At 36.8% G+C, this 12,940-nt stretch overlaps 1 protein-coding gene across 2 annotated transcripts; it reads right to left on the minus strand.

Moving 5' to 3' along the window:
* Positions 1-1,076: 1,076 nt before the first annotated feature.
* On the minus strand, positions 1,077-6,438 carry LOC124919327 (pentatricopeptide repeat-containing protein At4g02750). 2 transcript variants are annotated; one of them, XM_047459552.1, is made up of 4 exons: positions 4,862-6,438; positions 2,721-3,642; positions 1,849-2,037; positions 1,077-1,351 (listed from the first exon to the last, which is right to left on the minus strand). In XM_047459552.1, exons 1-2 carry the CDS (start codon positions 6,419-6,421, stop codon positions 2,836-2,838), a joined length of 2,367 nt encoding a protein of 788 aa, XP_047315508.1. In that variant the 5' UTR covers positions 6,422-6,438; the 3' UTR covers positions 1,077-1,351; positions 1,849-2,037; positions 2,721-2,835. The 2 variants fall into 2 exon arrangements, with proteins under 2 accessions (XP_047315508.1, XP_047315509.1); XM_047459553.1 differs by having other exon boundaries at positions 1,077-1,357.
* Positions 6,439-12,940: the final 6,502 nt, after the last annotated feature.

Genomic DNA, 12,940 nt, shown 5'->3' on the forward strand with positions numbered 1-12,940 from the left:
CTCCTCTCGACGGACTTGCCCTTCTTGGACCTCTTGTCCTTCTGTTCGCCGGTCGAAACCATTGTGACTTTGGAACTTGAATCCATCTCTTCTTTTAAATGCGGAAGCACAAACGTAGATGCGATACCACTTTCGCTCTGATACCACTTGTCACGGGCAGAAACTCGGTCGCCGAATATCACCTCGTCCCGTGCGGCACTAGGCTAGATTGCCACAATACTAGCTAGTCAGGCTCTTAAAATATGCAAGAAGATGGAACAATTTGAGAGAGAAAGAGCTTGGAGAATATCTTGTTTATTGCTTACAAGAGTGAGGTATTACAAGTGTTGAGTTCTTTGAACAATGGTTGTGTTGAGTTTGTTGAGTGTCTTGGTTTATGACCAAGACTTGTTTATATACAAGTATATGGATCATTCTAGATCCTCCTAGACCTAGTGTTTTCTAGACACTTCTATTACCTAACCTAGACCCAAGAATTCCTAGAGATTTCTAGAGAATTCTACTAACACCTATACATGAGAACTCTTAGAGAATTCTAGAGAGTTCTCCACCTTACATACAAAAAGGAACTTCCTAGAGAATTCTAGAAAGTTCCATGACCCTATTTACAAAAGAGGAACTCCTAGAGAATTCTAGAGAGTTCCATAACCTCATTCACAAAAAGGGAACTCCTAGAGAAATCTAAAGAGTTCCATGACCGACCAAAATCCAGGAACTCCTAGAGGATTCTAGAGAGTTCCATAAGTGACCACAACAATCCGGAATATTCTAGAAAATGCACCTTGTGGGCTTGCCATGTGCACCCCATACCAATGGGCCGTGACACCTCGCTATGTAGTTAGCTCTGCAATATAACCATGAACACTTTTAACGCTATTGGCAAGTTTGAGTTAATGTATCTCATACAATATTCCTTTTACAGACTAATATTTCAACATTGTTTTATCAATAAAAAATAGTTTTTAGAGACTGATATAAATGGTACCTAATGGATTCCTGAGCAAGGATAATAAGTACTCCCCTACCCCCAATCTGCCCCCTTATCCCCAATCTGCCCCCATTATCATCACTAATCATACTTTTTATTCACAAACATGTGCCACAAATGATATTTTACAAATTGTTTAATAGATCAAAGAAATACTCTCTTAAACAATTTTGTTTACAATGGTCTTGAATATGTTTTTCCAAAAATAAATTTACTAAATAAATTGTTTCCAAACGAGGCTAGGTCTGTTCTGTTTGCTTGCCCTTGATGAAGCAGAAAGAACTTAAATCAGTTGGAACTTCTTAAAGATGGAGAGCTGACCTTTAGTTTTGCTTGTGCTGATTTCTTGATTTCATCTTATAACTGTTCCTTCCAAGAAAAACAAAATTACAAAAAATGGTCAATAGCTAACATAATGTTGAAAAAGAAATGAACCTTAGATGACACTAATTTTGGGGGCAAAACTGGGAAAAAGAGAAATATCCCAACATACTTTTAGAATATTAAATTTCACACAAATGAATCTTGTGAGTCCCTCAATGTTTGTGAGTTTGGTACAACTAAACATGACAGAAAATACAGACAGACATTGTCTCATTGAAAGGATACTGGTTATTTGAATATCAGCTAAAGCAAGAGAAGTTAATCATTATAATTTGTTGTCTGCAGAAAAATCATGCAATATCCATATTGAATGAATTACCACAAGAATGCAAAGAAAACCTGAAACTAGAATATTGCCTAAACCGACATGAAAACATGGTTCTTTTTAACTAACATTCAGCTTGCAATAATTAAGATAAATTAGAAGAGACGATAATTTCATGTTGGAAGTAAGGCTTTAATAATGAAAAACTTACTGTATAGCATTAAAAATCTTGTCCCTTCAACCTCATAAAAGTTCAAACTTTGCAGGAAGCTTTTGCCATAGTAAGTTCTCTGGAATAATTTGAAGGCCAGGAATACTTTAACTGATGAAGGGTAAATAACTTTGAAGACAAGTGAAGTTCCAACAGTTAAGATTGCCGTGTGAATGATTTTCCATCGTCCTACAAGTATGGAAACAATAACTTATTCAATTATTTGGCTTAGGTAAGATTTCACTTGCTCTTTCCTATCACAAGATTAGCATAACTGATCACAAATGTAATCCTAGATAAATAGTAGTTAAACTCCTGCTTATAAACAATTGATGGATCTCCAATGAAATAGTATGAAGTGGGGATTGTTAGATGTGGTTTGTTTGGATTTAAATCAAATAAATCATTATCCCACCCCATCAATCAAATCATTTAAATAGAATAAAACATCAAACAAGCTCTTGAACGTAGGGTTTATAAATTACTGATCTGCAGCTCAAGCCAATGACATGACTATTTTATTAACTAGTCTGTTTTTTCTCCAAACTTTATGCAGTTTTAGCGTTTGACTGTGGTTCTTAATGAAATGTTAAATGCCTTTTGAAAAAATATAATTATTATTAGTGATCTTCCATCCATCTTGGGTTATATAAAAAAAAAAAAAAATCATTTATCAAATTATCTTTCATTTTAACCATAAAATTACTGAATTCATTAACTAAAATATTAAAATACTCTCAATTTACTTTTACAAAATTTAAATTTTAAAAAGATATTTTAGTAATTTAACTCAAATAATCTAAAAAAATCCAACTTTTTCATCAAACAAAATTTTGAATACATACAAGTGAATTAATATGGAGTGGAATTACCTCATGCTTTTCCATAAAAAGAAAAAATATCGTGGAAATAGACATCCTTGATCAGGTCAATGAAGTACATTCTCCCCCATTAAACTCTTCCTTCTGTTGCCAACTATCCCCATATTCACCAGTAATCTCCACATGAGCATACTCCATTGCTGAAGTGATGAAACCTATGATTATCCCTTAAAATAATCAGCCTCCCAACTATCTTCGAAATATGCTTAATCGCAGTATGACAGTCATCACACACGCGTAGATTCTTTATCACACGTATTGGCCTCCCAGGTGAAATATTCAAAATTCCAAAAGCAATCGCTAACCTTTCACTATGATACTTAAGCATATGAGCCTTCTCCTCATCATCCACATCATGTAGAACCAATTTTGTAGAACTAACGTAACCATCCTGTTTCATTTTCAGCTCCAACTCTTCCAAATAAGCATATATTCTATCCCTATCTACATGTACAGAATCCCCAACAGAAAACGTGTGAATTTTACTTTGCACTTCAATCCAACTATATCCTGGAACTTTCTTTATCCCTTTATCCCTCATTTTCAATCTCATATTTCCTACGTCGTTCCATCTACCTGAAGCTGCATATAAATTGGAGAGAAGTACATACATTCCAGTATTATCGGGATCCATCTTGAAAACTAATTCTGCAGCTTTTTCTGCTAATTCAGTGTTACCATGGATCCTGCTTGCACCAAGGAGAGTGCCCCATATTGCACCATCTGGTTCGAAAGGCATTTCTTTGATTAGATTCAATGCATCATCTAGACGCCCAGCTCGACAAAGAAGATCGATCATGCAAGTATAGTGTTTTGAGTTTGCTGTTATGTTGTGGTTTTCATACATTGAATAAAAGTATTTCATGCCTTGGTCCACTAAGCCAGTATGACTGCAAGCTGAGAGTACACCAACCTGAATAAAAAGTAAACAATTGAAATGAATCCGGTTTCAAGAATTACAATTGGTGCAATGAAATTAAACACCGAAAAAGATGGTTGAGGTGGGGGAAAGAAAGAAGAATAAATGAAAAAAACCCAATCGGCTGTTTTGTTTTTTAAATAAGCAAATGTTTTGTACAACAAAGAATGAAAAGAATAGTGATGTAAAAACCCCTTCACATGAAACATGTTATGAGTCATCCAGTAAGCTTCGGAACAAACCGATTGGAACAAAAATCAACAAGAATAAAAAATCTCGAACAAACTGGCTTGAACAGGAATCAAATGGTGGCATTCAAAAATTGGATCATGATTCAAAAAACATAATGAAGCAATCAGATCTTGAAAACTAATTCAAAACCAATTGGTTGTTTTGTTATGAACTATAAAAATAATCTAATCTAATCATGATTCAAAAAATAATTTGATCGTGATCGAGAAAGAAATCCATATACCAAATGAAGCAAATCACACAATAATTTGGATCATGATCTAGAGGGAAGAAAACTGTAAACCAAATGATGCAACAAAAATCACAATATAATCTGGATCATAATAAAAAAAATAATAATTTGATTATTATCCGACACTTTTTTATACTAAACCCAGAAAAAAATACATTTTGAATTTTTAACTTTGGCATTTTCTAATAGGCTCAACATATCCTCCAATAAGCATAACCCCTCATTACCATTGTCATTATATCAAAATTGAATTGATCAAATTTTATAAAAAATCAACCAAATAATTAAACATTGAAGAAGTTGAGACTAAACAAAAAAATTGGTATTTTTACCACAATACGAATTGAAAGAAATAGGAGAGCATTTACCAACAAGATACATCTAGTTGGTTCAATAATTAGTTCAATATTTATGACGAAAGCAGAAGGGAACACTATGCTCGTCTGCTTTGAAAATAGTGGACTTATTCAACGAATTGAGGGCTAATAACAATATTTTCATGTTCTGATTAAATCCTGGTTTATGCCTAGGAATGTTTCCTTACATAATCAGGTCCATTTAGGTAGCATGAAAGTTTTTTTATCTGTTAACGTTAATTATTCGTATTCGTTAATAAAATTTCCCTAATGAGGTTTTCTCTGAAAAAAAAAACAAATAATTCATTTTAAATAGTTTAAAGTATATGGCACTAATGAATGCAATAATTCAGGTAAAAGTTAAGTCTCTTACCAATGTAACATCATCTGGTTGGATGCCAGCTCCATTCATTGATCTGAAAACATTCAAAGCCTCCTTCCCAAATCCATGCCTAGAATAGCCTATAATCATCGTATTCCATGAAACAACATCCTTCACTAAAATTTCTTCAAAAACATTACATGCTTCTTCTGGGTTTCCACACTTAAAGTACATAGCTAGAAGAGCATTCCCCACAAAGTAACCACTCCCATAACCCGTCTTAACAAGCTGCGAATGCAACTGCCTTCCTAGCTCCAACATTGCAATATCAGCACACGTACTCAAAACGCAAGTGAGTATAGAACGGTTTAACATCTCCCCATACTTTTTCATCTCAACAAATAAGTGCAAAGCCTCTTCACCATAACCAACATGGGCATAACCTGCAATAATTGCTCCCCACGTGATGGAATCGCGTTCAGACATCCTATCGAAAAGATTTCTAGCTTCTACAATTTCACCGTTATGCGCATAACCAGTAATCATCGCATTCCACGATGCAATATTGCGATCAGGCATTATCTCGAAAAGTTCACGAGCCATGTCCATCATGTTGCCACGACAGTAACCAGATATCATAGAATTCCATGAAACTGAATTTTTGTCGGGCATATCATCAAATATCATCCTAGCTTTCACAAGATTTCCACTTTGAACATAACCAGAGAGAATTGCAGTCCATGTGAATACATCTCGTATGGGAGATTCGTCAAACAGTTTTTGAGCTTCCAACAATTCTCCACTCTGAGCATAGCCTGTAATCATGGTATTCCACGAAACTCCATCCCTAACTGGCATATTATCAAAAAGTCTACTTGCATCAAGCAATCTTTTGTTCCTAACGTAACCACCCATCAGACAATTCCAAGAGACAACTTCCCAGTCTGATTTTGATTCAAACAGAACTTTGGCCTCATCAATCCGTCCATTTTGTACATACGCAGCAAGCAGACCATTCCAGGAGATGGAATTCCTAATCGGCATCATATCAAAAACCTTCTTAGCCTCATCAACATATCCATTGTGGGCGTATCCGGATAACATTGCGTTCCATGAAACAACATCCCTTTTGGGCATTTCGTCGAATAGCATACCTGCAGCACTAAGATTACCGAAACGTACATACCCACTAATCATAACATTCCACGAAATCAAATCTCTATTCGGCATTCTCTCGAACATCTCACGCGCAAGATTGAATCTTCCGTTTGAGATATAACCTGTTATCATCGCGTTCCACGTGACAGTGCTCCGGCGAGGCATCTCTTTGAATACTCGAAGAGCGCACTCACACCGGCCGCTACGCATGTGGTTCGTGATGGAAATGTTCAATTTCACGATCTCCGTGTCTGTAGAATAAGTTAGTAATGACTTCGTCTTCTCCTGAGGACGGGTCTTAAGTTGTTCAAGACTAGGCTTTTTCGCGATCGCTCCAGTTGGGCATTGGATTCCGTTCATTGCTTCTGTGTGTAGTAGCCCTTGGAACTTCCTCACACGATTGGCGACGTTCATGGCGGCAAATTCCGACACTGAACGCTCAACAAGAACCATAAGGGGTTTCAACTTTCAACGTACTAATCTTTTCCTATTTTTTCAAACTATTCAACGTTTAATAATAAGTAATAACTAATAACTTACCTAAGGCCCAAAGGGGAAATTTGATGAAATGGCCCCCATAACAGGGGAAATTCCAAAAAGGGCCCCCGCCTACTAAAGTTGGCAAAAAGGGCCCTTTTGCCCTGCGAAATGTCGAAAATACCCCTTCGGCGCCATTTCTTACGCTCAAAGACGCGAATTACCAATCACGCGATTTAATCTAAATCGCGTGAGTTCATCACCGCGATTTAGATGAAACGCGTGATTCGTAATTCACGTTTTTAAATGTACGCGATTTACCATGCACGCGATTTAATCTAAATCGCGGTGATGAACTCACGCGATTCAGATTAAATCGCGTGCATGGTAAATCGCGTCTTTAGTCGTATATATAATTTTTCGGCCCTAATTTAAAACAAAACCACCCCGATTCTCCCTCCCACTCCGACTTCCAAAACCACGTCTTCTCAACTGCCGACTTCCTTCAACATCGATCAAGATCATCGTTCCTCGTCCAACATCTTCGACTTTCCACCGTCTATTCGACATCATCGTCTTTCCACCGTCTTTTTGACATATTCCGGTGAGTTTAGGGCTTAAGAGTTAGGGTTAGGTTTTGATGTGTATTATTCCGTTTATATTGATTTATATTGATGTATTTAGGGTTTAGGGTTTGGTTCTGGTTTCGTTTATGTGTGTAAATGCTTTTAGGGTATATGACGAGTATTGTATCAGTGTTCTTATTCTGCATGCATGCATTTCACGCTTATTCATTCATTTCTCGTTTAAGAAATGACATTTCCGTTTTTGTTATGTGCTTGTGAAGAAATGGTATTTAGGGTTAGGGTTTAACTTTTGCTGCTTTACTGCACCTTAATAGAATGCCAATGAGACAGGTTTCGTGTTTGTTATGTGCTTGTGAAGAAATGGTATTTAGGGTTAGGGTTTAACTTTTGCTGCTTTACTGCACCTTATTAGAATGCCAATGAGACAGGTTTCGATGTTATATTAAGAAATTTAGTCAACACGTGCTCCTAATTTGCCGTGCTGAATCAAAAGCCATAAATGATCCACACTGTATGTTCACTTTCTTGGACCATATTGCACTTGCTATAGGAAGCAAATATATCTTTCACTTTTACCTTGATTGAATGCATTTCTAAAAGTTGATCAAGTGTTAATATGTTTAATTGGAGGCTGCATCTAGATGAGTGTTCTTATATTGAATACATTGATTGTAAAATCCTTTTTGATGAGTGGATGACTCGGGAATATATATGTGCATCTATACACTAGATGCTATGATTGAACTGGACCAAACTATTTTCTGTCATGATTTATTCTGTTCCATTTTTGTTGTTGGTCTTACTATTTAATTAAATACTTATTTTGTTTTGCTAATTATCATGGTGATCCCATCTTCTTCCTTGTTTTGTAGATGGAGTCCACTACAATACCCGAGTTTGCTGGGAGGGTATCCTGGAAAACCAATATGGGAAATATTGCTGCCAAGTTTGCCAAGATGAATCTAACTGAAAGGGTAGAGGAAACCCAATTCAGATTCTTATTCAAAGGGCACCCGTTACTGCGTTTCTCAGGAATGATTATACACCACATGCTCCTCAGGAAGTCCAGCTCAAATTTTATGGAGATGAAGTTCCTTGTGAATGGAGAAGAGCTGTGCTTCGGGATGAGGGAGTTTGCATTGGTTACAGGTCTCAATTTTGGGAGATTCCCTACTGAGCAAACAATTTTCAACCAGGTTGAAGAATCTCCAACTTTGGTTCTTAAATATTTTAAACGTATTCCACTTATTAGAATAGGAGACCTTCATTCAAAATTCCTGTCCTGCTCTGATAGGGAAGATGCATGGAAATTGGGGCTGGTATACCTTGTTTCCCATTATCTCTTTGCCCTTGACCCGAGGAGGATAATAAATATGAAACTCTTCAGCATGGTCGATGACATCGACACCTTCCTCAATTTTCCATGGGGAAAGGTGGCCTTTAGAGCAACCATGAAGGGTTTGACCAGAGACCTTGATCGCTACAGGAAGCTGTATCTGCAGAAGAAGGATGCCGCCTCGGGGAAGAAGAACAAAGACAAAGACAAAGATGTCGATGTTTCTTATACCGTATATGGGTTCGCACTAGCCTTACAAGTGTGGACTTATGAGGTGATCCAAACTTTTGTCCCCAATCTTGCAATTAAAACGACGCTTCAAACTGAAGAGCCTGTCTGCCCAAGAATAATACAGTACAAATCAAAGAGGAAGAGCACTGCCTCTGATCTTCAAACTGCCCTGCAAGGCACGATTGTTAAGCAAATGGAATTGTCTGAAGAAGAGAAGATCTTATATGCTGGGGATGACTTTGAAGATATAGGAGGTAATGTTTATGATGTCTTTTTTGATCTTGACTGCAGAAAGAGGAAATTTGGAGATATTGACGATGGAGTTCCTCATAAAAAAACTGTCATGAGGAAGAAAAGACAAATTACTCCAGCCAAAGCCAAACCTTCCACAAGAAGAAGAACCCGCAACCCTACCCCCAGCACCAGCACCAGCAGCTCTTATTCTGTCGAGAGCGCCACGAGTAGAAAAGACGAAGAAGAAGAAGAAGACGAAGACGAAGAATCCTCTCCCCCAACTCCAACAGCAACAACTCCCCACGATAGATGTAGATTGGATCAACTTTCGAAGGAGCTAAATGAATTCAAAACTGTAATGAGAAACGAACTGACTCTCTTCAAAACTGAAATGAGAACTGAAATAAGTCTCATCAAAACCCAAATGAGAGATGACATAATTCTCATTAAACGGATGTTAAAGCAACTACAGCAAGGGGAGAATGATGTGGTGAACACTGAGGACAATGATGTGGTGATTTTGGAGAAAGACAATGCTGTGCTTGTGGAGGAGAATGAAGTTGAGGTATGTATTTCTTGTATTTCCTTGAATTTGGATAATTGGTGCATTTCTTGCATTTCGACTAATTGAAGGCTTTTCTGTTTATTGTAGGATGGACAAGAGGAAGACAATGATGTGCTGATTTTGGAGAAAGACAATGTTGGGCTTGTGGAGGATAATGAAGTTGAGGTATGTATTTCTTGCATTTCCTTGCATTTGTATAATTGGTGCATTTCTTGCATTTCGACTTATTGAAGGCTTTTCTGTTTATTGTAGGATGGACAGGTATGATCTTTTACGAATTTACGAATCTCAAACATTTCCGAGGAATTTACTCTGACAGCACGCAGTCTCCACTTGCAATTCTTATCCAAACATTTCACAACCCAAAGTTCTTTTTTTGACTTCAACACTTTGAATTCAAAATGATTAGTCATGGCATATTTATATAACCTCAGCTGAAGTTCTTTTTTATTCTCAAACAAAGAACTGACTTCCAATCCAATTCCGGTACTTACTGCCTCATGTAAAGGATTTTCACTACTTGGTATGTTACTAGCAACCCATTCACTGCAGCTTGGTTGAGTACGAACAACAACATTGTTTTGTTGTGTACTAGGAACCCAAGAACCGCTTGGATTTGGATTGGTACTAGGAACCCAATCAGAACTACTAGGTTGGGTAATAGGAACCCAATCATCATCAGCATCATCCCCCACATTCAGACGCAAATGTTCATCTTCAATGTCATTTTCAAAGAAAACCTCACGCTGCATCGGGAAGACGTCGGGGTCATCAATTTCTGGAACAGCTACACTTTCTTGAGTTGGTAGTGACTTCTCTACTAAGGATACACACAATGGAGTGCGGTTGTGGACTGAAACTGCTTCATGTAAAAAGAACTCCACATCCACATCTTTTTTTATATCAGTTATATAAGAAAATTTGGCAATCATGCTAGGAGCATTATACTTGGCTTGAAGCAATAAATCATATCTAGATTTGTCAACATCGGTAGCAGAATAAATTTGATCAACTAATTGGGCATAAGTAGAATTTTGGGGAACAATCATACCGCTGTTTGACTTTGTAGAAAAATGAGTAAGATCGTCCGTAGTTTTCCACTCTCCATCAAAGTAAAGAAGTACAGGTACTTGAGCTGCAATTGAAAACAGTTCAACAACATCACAAGAATTGAAAACAGTTCAACAACATCACAAGAATTGAAAACAGTTCAACAACATCACAAGAATTCAAAAAAGTTCAACAACATTACCATAACCGAGGAGAGTTTGCTCGTAGAGTTTCAGGAAATCCAATGCCGCAACTTTTTACCATAAGTTTGCTTCAATGAATCTAATGGGATAAGAGCTCCCTATCCAATAGGTCCATTGAAGCAAACTTGTGGTTAATTCTTGGAACATTGTATCTCCACGAAACATACCGGTAAACTCTACCTCAATACTAGAATAACAAGATAGTATTGAGTGAAATCAGCTACACTATGCCAGCATGCAAACCCTAAACCTTAATACTAGAATAACAAGATAACTCAAGAACTGTGGAACTTAAACAAAAAGGTCTTGTAACTATAAGAACTGTGGAACTTAAACAACGTACTGATAAACAAATTCCAAGACAATAACTCAATAAGACTTTCTATGCACTAAAACAAAGCTAATACCCAAATCAAGGCCTCGTTTGAGGAAGGGTTATTTAGATTTAATCAAATCATTTCAATCATCCACAAATTACCCTTACTTTATTTGAATAGCATTTAAAATATTAAATAAACATACCCATTTTGAGAACGAAGAGTAGTGGGTAAGCGGCTGCTGCTCGTGGTCGTGTTCTTCAGGGTATCTTGGTGTCGTCGTAGTCGTCCGCTGCTGCTGCTCGTGGTCGAGTTCTTCAGGGGAGGGTCGAGTCGGAGTGGCGAAAGCGAGAGAAGAGAGAAGGGGAAATTAAGGATTCGTGGTTTTGTTATAAATTAGGGCACAAAAATAATATATACGATGAAAGACGTGAATTGTTATTCACGTGTTTCATCTAAAACACGTGAATCAACTCACGCGTTTTAATGTGAAATGCATTCACGTGTTTCATCTAAAACACGTGAATAAACTCACGCGTTTTAATGTGAAATGCATTCACGCGTTTCATCTAAAACGCGTGAGTTTATTCACGCGTTTTAGATGAAACACGTGAATAGCAACATTGTTCCTTGTTCCTTGTTGTTTGAGTTATGTGGCGAATATGCGTGAATAACAACATTGTTCATTGTTGTTTGAGTTATGTGGCGAATAACAACATTGTTCCTTGTTGTTTGATTATACACAATACGCGTGAGTTATGAGGATAAGTTATGATATTGTTAACATAAGTAATAAAGCATAAATAGAAGAATATTCAGTAATATAAACCACCATAAATCATAAATATCCAAATTAAGAATTGTTATAAACCATAAATATCATAAATAACCCATAAATAGAAGAAGAACAATAAGTCTAAACAACTCCAAATTAAGTAAGCAAATGCTGCAAATCACAAGCAGCAACAGATTGAAGCAACTTTGTATGAGGAACAACATGTTCATCCAATATGCTTGACAGAGCAGCCGCTGTCTCAAAAAGCCAATTGTCGGGGAGAACATCAAAATCCTTTTCAATTGATCGATATCTGCTGTCTATCTCGAAGTATACTATTATAGTTTTCGCATCCCTTGGCTCAGCAAATGGATAATCTGGATTATCCGATTCTTTAATACTACCACCTCCAGCAACTATTAACTCAATGAGATCCTGTTTGTATAGTGTGTTGAAATTCCCTACAAATATAAAAATGTAACCGTCGAACAGTTTCGAACGCTGAAAAACCAACAAAGAAGATAATTTCAGTTATCATGCAAAATAAGAAAAAGTACAGATAGGAGGAATAATACCAAACTCACATTATTCAACAACAGAAGTCTGTCTTTTCTAGGACCACCTTGGGCTCCATGATTATCATGTTTAACCTCATAAGGTTCCTCATCAACACAGTTTTCGGTTTCCAATGATGATTTTATCCCTAAACAAATGTGTATGAAAATAATTTTTAAACTAATTTAACAGACATATGTATGAAAATAATCGTGTTAACAGAGACTCACAATCAATAGTAAGGACCCATTTCCCGTTCAGAATTGCCTTCAATACTTTTTGAGTTCGGCCGCATGCACCATTGGGATCAGTGTAAGCAATAACATGAGTTACATCTTCTCTCCACTTCGGAGACACCCTTGCACCAAAAGTGCGAGCAAATTCAACTATCAACAACTGTGTAAAACAATAATATAATGGTTATTACATACAAAACTAGTTAATATGGACATAGTAGAGAGAATAGAACATACATTATTTTCAGGTGATAATTGATTGGGACATAAGGTCATAACAGTGTTTGTTGCCTGCATATTATAAAAAAAAAGAGTTGAACGAACTGAGAAAACAATTTTATTAACAACCATTTTAATACATACCATTTTGTTGAACGAACTGAGAAAACCACAACGGCAGCTCCTG

The sequence above is a fragment of the Impatiens glandulifera genome, chromosome 1 (assembly GCF_907164915.1).
Source record: "Impatiens glandulifera chromosome 1, dImpGla2.1, whole genome shotgun sequence".
Classification (NCBI taxonomy): Eukaryota; Viridiplantae; Streptophyta; class Magnoliopsida; order Ericales; family Balsaminaceae; genus Impatiens; species Impatiens glandulifera.

Excerpts from the sequence above, each read along its gene's own strand:
- LOC124919327 (XM_047459552.1), bottom strand. The coding sequence starts at position 6,421 with ATGGTTCTTGTTGAGCGTTCAGTGTCGGAATTTGCCGCCATGAACGTC. Across the intron at positions 3,643-4,861 it reads AACCAGATGATGTTACATTG|GTTGGTGTACTCTCAGCTTG; the intron begins GTAAGAGACTTA and ends CTTTTTATTCAG.